This window comes from Megalopta genalis, chromosome 2 (assembly GCF_051020955.1).
Source record: "Megalopta genalis isolate 19385.01 chromosome 2, iyMegGena1_principal, whole genome shotgun sequence".
Taxonomy (NCBI): Eukaryota; Metazoa; Arthropoda; class Insecta; order Hymenoptera; family Halictidae; genus Megalopta; species Megalopta genalis.
Window position 1 is genome coordinate 36,325,323 of NC_135014.1, and position 13,262 is coordinate 36,338,584.

At 36.1% G+C, this 13,262-nt stretch overlaps 3 protein-coding genes across 6 annotated transcripts; 2 read left to right on the forward strand and 1 right to left on the reverse strand.

Annotated features, from left to right (window-relative positions):
• The first annotated feature begins 230 nt into the window (after positions 1–230).
• On the forward strand, positions 231–5,523 carry CYLD (ubiquitin carboxyl-terminal hydrolase CYLD). The gene is made up of 11 exons (XM_033478884.2): positions 231–1,158; positions 1,284–1,425; positions 1,500–1,736; positions 2,261–2,436; positions 2,515–2,634; positions 2,703–2,926; positions 2,991–3,163; positions 3,240–3,536; positions 3,634–3,749; positions 3,820–4,036; positions 4,112–5,523. Exons 1-11 carry the CDS (start codon positions 679–681, stop codon positions 4,300–4,302), a joined length of 2,373 nt encoding a protein of 790 aa, XP_033334775.1. The 5' UTR covers positions 231–678; the 3' UTR covers positions 4,303–5,523.
• Positions 4,446–6,654, reverse strand: Maf1 (repressor of RNA polymerase III transcription Maf1). 2 transcript variants are annotated; one of them, XM_033478898.2, is made up of 5 exons: positions 6,514–6,654; positions 6,296–6,436; positions 5,886–6,167; positions 5,692–5,811; positions 4,446–5,608 (listed from the first exon to the last, which is right to left on the reverse strand). In XM_033478898.2, exons 1-5 carry the CDS (start codon positions 6,594–6,596, stop codon positions 5,539–5,541), a joined length of 696 nt encoding a protein of 231 aa, XP_033334789.1. In that variant the 5' UTR covers positions 6,597–6,654; the 3' UTR covers positions 4,446–5,538. The 2 variants fall into 2 exon arrangements, with proteins under 2 accessions (XP_033334789.1, XP_033334788.1); XM_033478897.2 differs by having other exon boundaries at positions 6,287–6,436.
• A 1,072-nt stretch (positions 6,655–7,726) lies between these two features.
• On the forward strand, positions 7,727–13,100 carry Wdr59 (WD repeat domain 59). Of its 3 annotated transcripts, XM_076519259.1 has the most exons (21): positions 7,727–7,867; positions 7,987–8,036; positions 8,156–8,291; positions 8,357–8,570; positions 8,642–8,775; positions 8,843–8,992; positions 9,063–9,222; positions 9,304–9,383; positions 9,453–9,519; positions 9,594–9,802; positions 9,860–10,123; positions 10,201–10,351; positions 10,417–10,610; positions 10,683–10,816; positions 10,894–11,103; positions 11,271–11,397; positions 11,890–11,919; positions 12,020–12,058; positions 12,314–12,474; positions 12,539–12,792; positions 12,862–13,100. In XM_076519259.1, exons 1-21 carry the CDS (start codon positions 7,814–7,816, stop codon positions 12,999–13,001), a joined length of 2,958 nt encoding a protein of 985 aa, XP_076375374.1. In that variant the 5' UTR covers positions 7,727–7,813; the 3' UTR covers positions 13,002–13,100. The 3 variants fall into 3 exon arrangements, with proteins under 3 accessions (XP_076375374.1, XP_033334771.2, XP_033334772.2); XM_033478880.2 differs by lacking the exon at positions 12,020–12,058; XM_033478881.2 differs by lacking the exons at positions 11,890–11,919; positions 12,020–12,058.
• The last annotated feature ends 162 nt before the right edge of the window (positions 13,101–13,262 follow it).

Consider the following 13,262-nt stretch of genomic DNA (forward strand, 5'->3'; position numbering starts at 1 on the left):
ACTGGCACTGTTTTCATTGGTTGAAAATATTAATGATCATAATTTCATTGTAACGTGTGAACTTACATCAACTAAGTAACATTAGGATCTATATAAACATATATTTTAATAGAAATAACATTGTTTGTAAGTATAAATCTATATTTGAATTTAAATAATTTTCCCGCATGCGTGAAGATGGGCCTTAACATTTAGTGCTACCAACGTCTAATCTCTATCCTCTTTGTTGTCTTGTGAACTAAGTTACTATAAAACTTGACAGCCAAAGCAAAGGGGCAGAGGGCACAAGTGCAATAAGGGCGCAAGGTTATTTCAATTTCTTTTTGCCTATGTCATCTCAATAAATTTTGCATTTGAAATAGGAAAAACAAGAATGTGTACTCTTTTATTAAGGCGAGTTTCGGGAAGAATGGTTCGCTAACATTTAAATGATACTAATTTGATTACCCCAATGTCCGAGTGTGTCCATGACCAATATTTCCCCGTATAATTCAACTGGCAGTACATTACACCAATTTCGTGAACAAGATGAGTACCACGAGATCCTTTTTTGTGATCTCTACGTCTTAAAAAAGAAGCTGCACGATGCTAGAGGTAAATGTTGTATCTTATCCATGCGGTCAGCGCACATCGCAATTGACAGAGTCGCTTCATCGAAATGATCGTGCGTAATTAATCATGGAAAAGCGGAATGCTTCCAGCAAGGATGACCGCCAGGTCCTCCAGCATTATGTTGCCAAACAAAACACTATTCTGATGCGTATATCCGGAGAATGTGACACAAATGTCAATACGTTACGTCTTGGTATGCTAGCAGAAGCGGTTGAGGATTTAGGGGGAGATGGTCTTAGAGTACGTGTTACTGACACATCGGGATCAGAAGTTTGGCGTGGTACAGAATGGCGATGTCACAGATTCGATTTGATCCCTGTATCACCAGAGGTATGGAAGTTTCTTCCAGCGGTAACTGTGCCTGAGGAGAGGATTCGTTTGGCTAATCACAAGCAATTATGCAAAGAATTGATGAGTCTAATGATAGATGATACCGTTTGGTACTGTCCTGATCCCCAAGGATATACCAAGTTTCTGGCTCTAATTAAATACATAGGACTTGTACCTCAACTTGGTCCAGGACATTATTTTGGTCTTGACTTATTGGTAATTTTATGCAATACTTTATAGTATATATATCCTTAAATTTCTTATAGTAATAAATACTTTATTTGTTGTTTGGTACAGTATATAAGTTAGTATAACTATTGTAGATTGTATGTCATTTGTAGGAAGGAAAAGAATCATCCAAGACAGCTTTGCTAAGTAAAGAGTATTTTGTGTCCACTCATTCGGAAGGGAGGTTTGCTACATTGAGCCACATTTTTCCATTGAAGCCCGAAGGTCCTACCGGTCTTGGAAATGCAGATAAAAGTATAAAGAGAAATATTTTATTGTTTTCATTTTGGAGATTTTAATTTTAATGATATGCTTTCTGTCATCTGCAGATCCTTTTTTAAAGACAGACATAGGAAACAATCACACAAATGACAAAAAAAAGTCTGTATTGGACACTACACCATCTGTTCTTTTGGAGAGATTTACTACCTATGACGATAACAAAAACAATAACAGAGATCAACGATCTATGTCAAAGGAATACCTTCAATCAACGAAATCAATACCACTTGAAAATGATAGTAACGTAACTAAAAACACAAATGTCCATTCGTACACGCAATCTGGTAATAAGAATAACGTGAAAATAAATTCTCAGCTTGGCTTCTCTTTGTTAACAGTATACTTTACTAGCTTTGCTAGGAATCCAACATAGCCTGCTTGTCTTCACTCATTGCATGTTAGTAGAGAGAGTTAAGAATAACTGAGGCGGTTATAAATAGCCCGAATCTTAGCTTGTCTCAGTGGAGCCGGCAAGTCTCTCAGAACTGAAAATCTATTATAATTTTATTGTAAAATGGCTGCAACGTTGCAAAACATTCCTATCTTTGTATTAGAGCACAAATGGAGTAGTGACATAGAATCAAACGTGTACAGTGATATTGAAGGAACATTCGAACGCTATAGTCTCTTAGAACATAGTAAGGAAACGTAGACACTCTCATAAATTCGCCATGCTTCCGCATTTCATGTTTATGTAGTTGATCGCATCATTTCGTACAGCTTTTTACGCGTTTTCTGTTGCGGTGGTTTTCACTGAACTATTATTTTTTGTAAATGGATATGAGTTTAATTTTCAATTTTATTATAGGCAGTACACCAGAAAAAAATGAAAATAAAAAGTTCGGACGAATGGAAAATTCAGATTTAATTGTTGGTTCCAACGTAAAAGTGATTTTGGATTCCGATGTGCACTATGGTGTCATTCGTTGGATAGGAACACCGCCTGGTATTACTCCTAGTAAATTAATGGCAGCTGTAGAACTGGTAGGTACAATTATTAGAAGGTTTGTAATGAAAAATTGAATTTAAATTTTAATATACAATCAATTATTTTGTATTTAGGATAATAGTCATCCTTCTGGGACTGATGGAACATATAAAGACGTTAGGTATTTTCATTGTCGGCCTTACAGGGCAATTTTCAAAGATCTTGACCAATGTTCCCGCTACGATGGAATGGTTGTAAGTATCCGATTGAAAATATTTTCGTTTGATAGCTAGGTACTAATTAGTTAATTTCACTACCGTAGGCAAAAAGTGAAGACCCAATGTCACCGATAAACATGGACAATTTTGGAAATATTGAGAGTTCTGTGATAATTGGAATGGTGCGACCCATTTCTGTTAAAGGAAATCTGGAAAGTATTTGTGGAAAGTACAGAGGAATTCAAGGTCATCACAATTCATGTTATTTGGATGCCACTCTTTTCAGCATGTTTACGTTTACTAGCGTTTTTGATAATCTTTTATTTAGGTAATCAATATATTTTGTCTTATTTTCTCTCATGTACAATTGCTTTACGCATTTGATTTTGTAGACCACCCAATGAGAAAGACTGTCCACAATATGAAGAGGTGCAAAGAGTATTGCGTGAAGAAATAGTAAATCCGCTCAGAAAAAATATGTTTGTTAGAGCAGATCACGTAATGAAACTTCGGACATTGCTTGAGAAGCTTTCATCGGTGTCCGGTTTAACCAGCGAGGAAAAAGGTTTGTTTTCGCGCTAAGTATATTTAATTAAGAGGGACGTCCAAATGTTAAGTTTAATTATCCTGGATTTCTTCAGATCCTGAAGAATTTTTAACTTCTCTGGTTGCCCAAATTTTGAACGCTGAGCCATTTCTCAAATTGAGTTCTGGTCAGGACGCGTATCATTATCAACTCTTCGTCGAAAAAGATGACCATTTGAACCTTCCGACGGTACAACAATTACTAGAACAAAGTTTTTTAACAAGTAACATCCGATTGAAAGAAGTACCATCCTGTCTTATCATTCAAATGCCTAGATTTGGAAAATCGTTTAAAATGTACCAAAAAATCCAACCGACACTATTGCTGGACGTTACAGATATAATTGAAGATTGTAAATATCATTCAAATACTTCTATATCGTTACAATTAATTATTCTTAATGCATTAATACTCATAATCTATTTTATATACTAATAATCTATTTCTAGCTCCCAGACAATGCACAGTTTGTGGCAAATTAGCAGAATTTGAATGCAAGGAATGTTACGGACAATGCGGCGTTGGACTCGAGAGTATTGCTTTTTGTTTACAATGTTTGGAAAAGGTAGGCAGTAACAAATTTCTTCCTATGACTTTGTAGGAGTTCAAAATATATTTGGAATATTTTGTTGTAGGTGCATCAGCATGAACGAAGGACGAATCATGAACCGAAGAAGCTCGTGGTACCAATGGAATTTGATATTTTGCAAGAACATTGCCCTGTTCCAAGATTGTACCTAGAATTATCTGCAGTCGTTTGTATCGAAACGTCGCATTATGTTTGCTTTGTAAAATGTGGTTCTGGATCGGAGGCGCCGTGGTGTTTCTTTGATTCCATGGCTGATAGAAAAGGTATAACATGATTTTGTTAATTTATTTCAGTGAGTATTACTTTTAATACGTGATTAATTGTATAATCATCTCTAGGAGAACAAAATGGCTACAACATACCTGAGATGGTTCCATGCCCAGATTTCCCATATTGGCTGAGCGAAGAAGGTGGAAACTACCTGACTGAATTAACAGATGATCGTCATTTACCTGAGCATGCAAAACGACTCTTGTGCGACGCCTATATGTGCATGTATCAATCACCAGACGTTATGATGTACAAATAAGTTGAGTTGCCTAGTAATTTAGGTAAGTTAGGCTTCAAATTACTACCCAACGAATTCAAGCATAATATTTGTGCTGATTAGTTGTAGTCTAATTTGCACAAACCAATGCGAATTTTATTTGTGAAAATAATGAAAGACATGGATGGTGTAAACGTGAATTATATTTATTCATAAACTTTATTTAAATGACGATGATAAACGTGTAGTCCTAAAGGAACTAAAGTTACTAGTACGTTACAGAAATTATCGGAAAATCACTCTGTTCAATTGAAACCTAACAATCTAAGTCGAGCATAATGCTGAGTCTGTTTAGGTTCACAAGACATATGTATACATGTATATATTCATCAATGACGTAAAATTAAGATTCCATTCTACATAGAAATCCGAGAAAATTCTACCATACTATTAGAAAACTCATCTACCGCGTTGTGTATTTATAAATTCCTTTTTTATTTAATCTATTAAACTGCATAAAAATTTCTATGATATTTAAACAGATAAATATTTATTTATAAACACAGAATACTGTGTATACTTTTTTAAAGTTACACAGAAAAGCACAGCTTCATACTGAATGTCATCAATATTTCAAAAACATCTGATGATACATTTACAGTAAATAGTATTAATAGTTTACAAATTTTTCTTTTTTTGTAACATAAAAGTGTAATGACTAGGATTCAGAAGTCAATGCTGCATTTTACATCTATACTTCTGTTGCTCTAGTAATTAATTTTATCGTTAATCTTGTCACTAATCAAATAATCTGTATAACATCAGAGCAACTTATCACACTTCCAATCTACAAATCCGTTAATCTCTGTTATTTTTATTTTTAAAGAAAAAGCAACATTTTTGTCAATACTTCAAATCTGGCTTTAACGTTCAGATAATTTGTATACTTAAAATATATTTATTACCTGGAGAAAAAAAAATAAAATCAAAATATTTCAAACTAGTCCATTTGTTTGATTCTTTGTGACTATAATCTAATGTTAATGGTATGGAAAACTAGGGAATAGTACGATAAATTTTTCTATCAGAAATACTGAGTCTGATAACGAATGTCTTTACAAAGGAAAATGTGTAAACTAATTATGAAAATTAATTGTATATCATTGTACATAATAAGAGTTCTATGTAATAGATCATATTGAACATTCACTCATGCCTTTGTATGGCAAAATTAATAAAAGTGATGGGGGATAAAGTTTGTAAGTATGCATTATAAATTTAGTATCTATCTTCATCTTCGTCCATGGCAAAGTCACTGCCAACTCCAGAATCTAGTACGTAGAGAGGACTGTAAATAATAGAAAAAAGGGGGGAAACAATATTAAAAAGGGAGGTCAATCAAAACTGATTTATGAAATAGATATTACTTACTTTATTGCTCTGCATGTGAAAAACACAATGCGTTTCATTTTCTTATTGTAGAAGAAATAATTAAAAGACCACAAGCATCCATCTTCTCCAAATGGATCGGATACAAAGTCTGGATTGTAACTAAAATAGTTTCATACTTTTAATTTAGCTAGTAACTTCCCCATACGAGTTTCTATACAATTTATATTTTTTACCTATAAATATCACATTCGTTTAATGATATCTCATCATCGATGGCCGCCCAAAGCGCGGTCCTAAGAGTACGATAATGATCACCTGCAGTTGCACTCAAATTACTGTCTACTGCGTTCATCACCCATGTCAAACTTGGTTCCTTGCTAAATTCATGACTTTTAGCATCAGAGAAATCATAATCCGGATGAAAAGCTGAATTCAAAGTGGCAATCAAATAGAACAGAGTTTTTCTACTGATTGTGTCGCATAGTGGGCCATCTTCATCACCAGAAACACTGCGACTATAGAAAAAATAGAAAGAGAAGATACAGGTATTATTATAAAATATGTCGACCTCCATTGACTCTACTAAAATTGTTTTTTTGTCCTAGCTTTTGATTTAATCAATGATTATTAATACCTAAAGTACCTTTGAGCCGGTGATGTTCCCAAAGATGTTTGAGGTGGTGATAAAGCTTGAAGATCATGTGGAGTAAATCCTTGTTCTGCATTGAAACGTTTGTATAACTGTTTGTCATTCCCAGCCATTTTACAAGAGTAGCTTTCTATTCTGAATATGGAGAAGATGATAAATATAAAGCATTGGTTACACAATGTATTCATTACACACAAGTTTGATTGACCTACCGGCCTATTATTTTGCTGTCTCCGGTCTTGATAGACAAGGCACTATTGATAGCTTCGAAGCGTGTACTCTCCAACAGCTTCATGTTGTCAGTATGTCAATGGTTTTTCTCTTACAGTGTATAAAAGCAGCGTCCCTGTACTGAATACTCTTGATGCATCTCCTAGCGAACCGCTTCTTATGTCATTAACACCCCATTACATCGGAGTTTGATGACTGGTTGTTCTGGCAAAAATCTTGACCTCGTTTCTCAGTCGCAACGGTCAAGGCGTTCAATAGAATCGAAATGTTAGAAAACTTCTTTGACATCGAAGACTTATCGAGTCCTTGTACATGTTTCTTATGTGTATGAAAATTCCTTTCCTCTTTGAGTGCACAAACTTAATAGTGGACGTGATGATTTTTCCCGCGTCCCCGAGCTTGTACATTACAGATTCCTAATTAAATAGATCGATACGGAATTCACGTCCGTGCGATAACCGATTTTCGGTAATCAGTAGAATTCGTATCGGTGAGTCTCAGCCGTGACGGAGTCCTCGGTTGGCTTCTCGCGCCGCTGTTGCGAGTGACGTGACCAGCTGAGAAGAGAGGAAAACGAATCGCGAAGGACGAACAACTACCCTTGAAAAACAAAAGATCCTGTTTGTTTTTCGATCGTGGAGGAACCCAACACTAAACACCAATGTTCATGAACAAAGCTGTCTCGAAGTCTCGATGGATCGGTATCGCTTATCGGGGAAGTCAGCTAAATAAAGTGACTAACAAACTTCACAACATCCGCTACTGGTGAAAACAATCCATAATCACGGACATTGTTGTTGCAATCACTGAAATAATCACGGCCACTGACAAACTATCGAAACACCTTCGAAAATTCGATGGAGTTAGAACTGCCCGATCGAAGGTCGACCAAACTGAAACCCTTTTCACTCCTGATTCGCGCCGTGTTACCTATTATTTGCGTCTTGATGTCAGTACGCTTGTATGCAGCAACGAATGTATGCGTCCTACGTGACAGAAATAGCACACCGAAGCGTCTTGAACTTCCCTCTCTCTTGCTCTTTTTCCCCTTTACTCTCCCCTCGGCCGTATAAGCTTGATGGAAGGGATATGTTCGTGTGAATTCCAACCGGCCAATCAAACGCGGTTCCAATGAGATTGTGTGTGCCTGTGCCAGGACGCGGTGCAACTCATCGTATGTGTACAGTGTACAGTTGCTTGTTTGTACGCGACTCGAGTTCGCGTATTCGGTTTAATTCTAACCTCACAGAATGCTGACAGGAATTCGAATTTATTGGTAAAATGTCAAAACGTTGGGGCAGCGACTATGTGGTCACGGAGCACCGGGATTTACAGGTATGTTGCCTTGTATCGTTGGTCCATGTCCGAGATTCGATTCCTGTAATTCGTATTTTCATTGTACACCTTGCAATGCTCGAATGTTGTCATTTACGAAAATATTTTTCTTTTTGTAGGCTAATAGCATGGCCGTGGATGCGACTGGCAACTACGTGTTACTTGCTGGGTAAATATCAATGTACACAGACTCTACCTATAGCAAATTTTTTCTCAAATGTTTTTATCTGTATTTACAATTCTTTCATTGCTTGGCTTTCGTTTATCCTTTTGTCTTATTTTGTCCAGACGTAGATGTTTTGCTGTGAAACATCTTGATGAAGGTGCTGATACCTTGAGAAAATTCCAAAGACAAAGCAAGTACGAGATCGGCACCACAGAATGGAATCCTACAAGTTCAAATGCTCACATGTGTGCTGTTTCTGTTAGTAATTATAGAGTACATGTACAAATTGTATTTTACACTGACTAATTGACTTCGAATTGTAGAGCAATACACGTATAGAAATATTGTCACTCACTGGAGGCAGTGGCTATGAATTACAGACAACAAATAGTCTTAAGGCACATACAAGAGTAGTCAGTGACTTGAACTGGCATCCCAAAGAACCTGATATCATTGCTTCTTGTAGCATCGACACATTTATACACATTTGGGATATAAGAGACCAGAGGAAACCATGCTTATCTTTGTCCGCAGTTGGTGAGTTCAAACTGAATGAGAAAATTGTATAAACATCTAACTACATATCTAAATATTCATTTAATTTATAGCTGGATCTTCTCAAGTAAGATGGAATGGTTTATCACCTAATATATTAGCCACAGCTCATGATGGGGATATTAAAATATGGGACCAACGGAAAGGAAATAGTCCTGTACAGTACATAGCTGCTCATCTAACAAAAGTATACATGCATTTTTTCGTGATTTATGAATCTAGTAAAACATTTATAAATGCTGAAGTTATTTTAGATACATGGTTTAGATTGGTGTCCTTTTCAACAAAACCAACTGGCCACTTCTAGTCAGGATTGTACAGTAAAAATTTTCGATATTAGCAATCCGCGCAGGGCCGAAAGTATTGTGACGACGAATTCACCAGTATGGAGAGTCAGATATACGGTATAGATAATAGCCTCTTCAACAAGACCCATGTCATTACCATTTATAACGCCATAAAATCCATTTACAGCCATTTGGAGAAGGATTAGTGACAATAGTGGTACCGCAATTGCGGCGAGGAGAGAACAGTTTATTGTTATGGAACACAACAAACCTTGGCGCGCCTATTTACACATTCGTAGGTCATACAGACGTTGTACTTGAATTTCAATGGAGGCACCAAAAATTAGGTACATATTTACGTACGAATTAACATTTCATACATGCAAATTAATACTTCAAAGAAATATGAAATATACTTATAATTTCAGAAAACAGTGATTTCGAGTTGATTACTTGGTCAAAAGATCAATGTTTGCGGATATACAAAATCGATCCATTTTTGAAGAAGGTACGTACGCATTCGTTGAGGAATATGCTCTGTATGCACATAAAAATAAATGCAGAATTACTTGTTTAGTTGTGTGGACATGGCATGGACGATAGCGCATCTATTTATACACAATATTCAGAAGATAGTAATTTAAGTATGTAAATTACTTTGCTTATGAATAGTATAAATGTTTATTGCCATTAAATTAATAAATTTGTTAATATACAGGAACACTACAATCTATTCAACAGCTACAGCTCAGTGATTCTCAAACCGATCGGGAAATGAATTGTATAACAGCAAAAGTAGACGAATCTACATTGAATTCTGAATCGGACACATACATTGAAAATAATAAAGAAATATCGTCTCCTACACAGCCGAAAACTTTGCAACAAGAATTTTCTTTAATTAACATGAACATACCAAACATAGAGGTGACATTTACAGCAATCAAATAAAGCTGTGTAAGGTACATACTTCTCCTATTTTAGGTGAACGCGATGGATGCTGTAGAGCGCAGTTGTACCGTAACAGCGTCCAATAAAAGTTACAATGTCATATTGAAAGTGAATTTCCCTGCAAATTATCCATACAGCGCGCAACCTACATTCCAATTCTGTCCTGGAACAACAATCGACAACGCAACAATGACAAAACTGTTGAAAGTGTTAAAGCAAACTGCTCAGCAACGCGTGAAGAAAAACAGATCCTGTTTGGAACCATGTCTGAGACAATTGATCGCAACTTTGGAGCAAGTAAAAATGAAACAAATCATTGAAGAATTTTGTATATATGTCTGAGTAATGTTTAATACATTTTTGTGTTCCTGTAGACATGTAAAAAGGATGAAAATGAAACTACTCACATTGGATATGATATTCAGGACAGTGCTAATTTTTTAAGTTCCTCTAATATGTATACAAACTACCAAGACGCTTATATACCTTTCCCTAGAACCTCAGGAGCCAAGTTTTGCTGTGTAGGTATGTAAACAGCCGATAGAAAACAGAAGGTCTGCGTGCTAGGACTCAATGTAATGTTTCAATAGGTATTCTTGTATGTTTCGGTCGTGCATCGTATACTAGAAGGACGTCGATGAAACCGGAGAGCACAACGCCTAGAGCTCTATCTGCTTTGGGGAACGGAATTGGCAATGGGGAACATTTCATGCACATGTATTCGAATTCATATGTACAATCAAATGAAAACATTCCCATTAGTTCTTTCTACTTTCAAGATCGCGTAAGCGAATGCAATTTCCAAAGATTATAAGGTATTTATTATTCTTACTAACGATTACTTTTCCTTATTTAGAAAATGAATCGGGGATTACATAACACCAGTAGAATGACTCATCGGTCATGTTGTAAAAATTATCACTTCATGGTAATCATTTATGACGCTTCGTCATTATTTTTCGTGAACAAAGAGCTGGCAGAGAAATATGTGTAAGTCGACTGATAACACCGTCACGTGACTTTTTAATCTATCAACCCTAAAATAATCTTGTGTGTTCAATCTTCAGAATCAATATTACCGACATCCCAGCGATGTGTCAATACAATGCGAACATCGCTGCACAATTGGAACGGCCTGATTTAGTTCAGGCATGGTGTTTGGCCGCTCTTGTAATATCGCAACCGGTTTCGAACATTGGACAAAATTCTTGCCAGTCACCTGACATTGATGCACCATGGCCACTACATCCTTTCGGTCAAAATTTAATTCATTCTTTGTATGTGATTTTCAATATCAAACGGGGAGTTACATTTTACTCGATCCACATAATTGTCGACTTATGAACAATTCCGTGGATTAATTGAAATATGTTACCCTGTATATCATACTTATGCTCAAAGCTGTGAAATCAGTATTGTTATAAAATATTTTTTCCTCGTTCAGAATACAGCATTATGCCAATCAATCAGACATTCAGATGGCAGGCATGCTGAGCTGTGCATTTAGTTATCGTTCAGAGAATCTAGACGTTGTTCAGACTCGGCTAAGTAGCAAGTCCGTTAACGTTAGTGTAAGTATGATGCAAACTGTTTGCGAGCGAGTGTTAAATGTTTTTTGGATTGGCCTGAGATAACCGTTACTCTTCAAATGTCCCATGTCTTGATCATATCTTGTCTTCTGTTCATAAAATTTGTTGGGAATGCTCTTTGAATAGAATCATTTGTAATTCATTACTCGATATTGGCTGTTCTTAAATGTAGTACATCACATCTTTTATAGCTAGCACACGTTTGTTTCCACTGTTGCATGAAGGAATGTTTGTGAGAATATAATCTTACGCCAGGTTGTGGTATAGTATGTGATGTATTAATTAGAATAGCGTTTTTCAACTCAATATTACTCGTATTATAAAGTTTTTAAGAACCTGAAAGAAATTTTGTGAGAAACGCTGAATTATATGAATATACTATGCTGTTATGCTACGCGCTTGTTTTATTACAGTATTTTTTCATGCTATTTCGAAACAACCAAATGATTGATACGATTATTATCTTTGTTATAGAGGCTTTCTACAGGAAAATGGTGGTTGAAGGTAAGGCATGGTTTCTGAATTATGTATGGTTGTGCGTGTTTGAACACACAGTGGTTCTTAGGACTCTCTGTCACAGTGATATTTTGTTACTGCCTTACAGCATCGGAGTGGAAGTGTCGTGATGCCACAGAGCATGCAGGTTTGGCCATGCTTGTTGATATTAAAACGCCAAACGATTGATTCGGTCACAATTTGTAGCAATTAACCCAATGTATATGTGATGTACTGTTCGTTGTAACAATGCCTACTATTATAAGCACAGAAGACAAATATTGTTGTATTGAAAGCGATCACAGACATAATGCCTATCTCACGATTATACATATATGTTATTTACATCAATCAAATTACCAATGGAATTATGATTCACATGATGTTCAATGTATTTTTCCAGCCTGGCGGATCGCCCTACCACACTATACACTTAGCTGACACCACCTTAGAAGGATGGAATTTTCAAAATTTGAAACAGCATAGATCCAACTCATGGTCTGACTCCCTTGACGACTTAAAGCTCATCCAAGATACGTTTGGAGACTCCGTAAAAAATATTAAGTATGTAATCTCATACATTTGTTTATTAAGAAAACGAGAGGACTGATATTATAAATGTTTATAGACTACTTGACGAAAAGTATACCACTCTCTACGATGGGTACAAGAAAGCATATGCGGAAGTGTTGCACAGGTGGCGACTGTTGGACGCTCGAGCACAAGTATTGAAGCATGTCAGCACAACTCCACTGGATACGCATAAAGGCGTGGAATTTCAAAGCGAATGCCAATTGTGTACTAAAGTTAGCAGAGGTCCTCAATGTGTAAATTGTAAACGACTGGCTCTGGAATGCGTAATATGTCATATCTCTGTGAGAGGTGGGTAGATCAACGAGTTTTTTCCCCTAGAAATATGTAGTGTATACTGATTTTCTTTATTGATTTCAGGTCCAAGTAATTTCTGTATATTTTGTGGACACGGAGGACATACGCAACACTTAGCAGCATGGTTCTCCAATGAGACTCTGTGTCCAACAGGTTGTGGATGTAATTGTTTGCAAGAGAGTTCCACCCTCTTAAAGGTGTAAATAAGACAAAGAGAATTGTACATAATTAAGGCAGTATGTATATATACATATAGATACGACTAATGTTACAGAAAAATAATAAATATGTTTTTTCTTGAGGATGGTTCAGAGATCATAAAACATTAGTAACTTATTCGTCACCGAGAGTTTCAGTTTCATTTTCATTTATTATGATTTCACTCGTATCAGGTGTTTCTTGATTGACTGTTACTTCTTTGTCAGTAAAGACAGTCCCAAGAAATATTTCTTCGATTTCTCTCA

Bases quoted from the DNA above. Each gene is read 5' to 3' on its own strand.
- Maf1 (XM_033478897.2), bottom strand. From the start codon at position 6,596: ATGAAGCTGTTGGAGAGTACACGCTTCGAAGCTATCAATAGTGCCTTG. The intron at 6,437-6,513 runs GTAGGTCAATCA...CTCCATATTCAG, and splicing joins GACAGCAAAATAATAGGCCG to AATAGAAAGCTACTCTTGTA. The intron at 5,812-5,885 runs GTAAAAAATATA...AAACTATTTTAG, and splicing joins AACGAATGTGATATTTATAG to TTACAATCCAGACTTTGTAT.
- Wdr59 (XM_076519259.1), top strand. From the start codon at position 7,814: ATGTCAAAACGTTGGGGCAGCGACTATGTGGTCACGGAGCACCGGGAT. The intron at 8,292-8,356 runs GTTAGTAATTAT...TTCGAATTGTAG, and splicing joins CTCACATGTGTGCTGTTTCT to AGCAATACACGTATAGAAAT. The intron at 9,803-9,859 runs GTGACATTTACA...CTCCTATTTTAG, and splicing joins TGAACATACCAAACATAGAG to GTGAACGCGATGGATGCTGT.
- CYLD (XM_033478884.2), top strand. From the start codon at position 679: ATGGAAAAGCGGAATGCTTCCAGCAAGGATGACCGCCAGGTCCTCCAG. The intron at 1,426-1,499 runs GTATAAAGAGAA...TGTCATCTGCAG, and splicing joins TCTTGGAAATGCAGATAAAA to ATCCTTTTTTAAAGACAGAC. The intron at 4,037-4,111 runs GTATAACATGAT...AATCATCTCTAG, and splicing joins TTCCATGGCTGATAGAAAAG to GAGAACAAAATGGCTACAAC.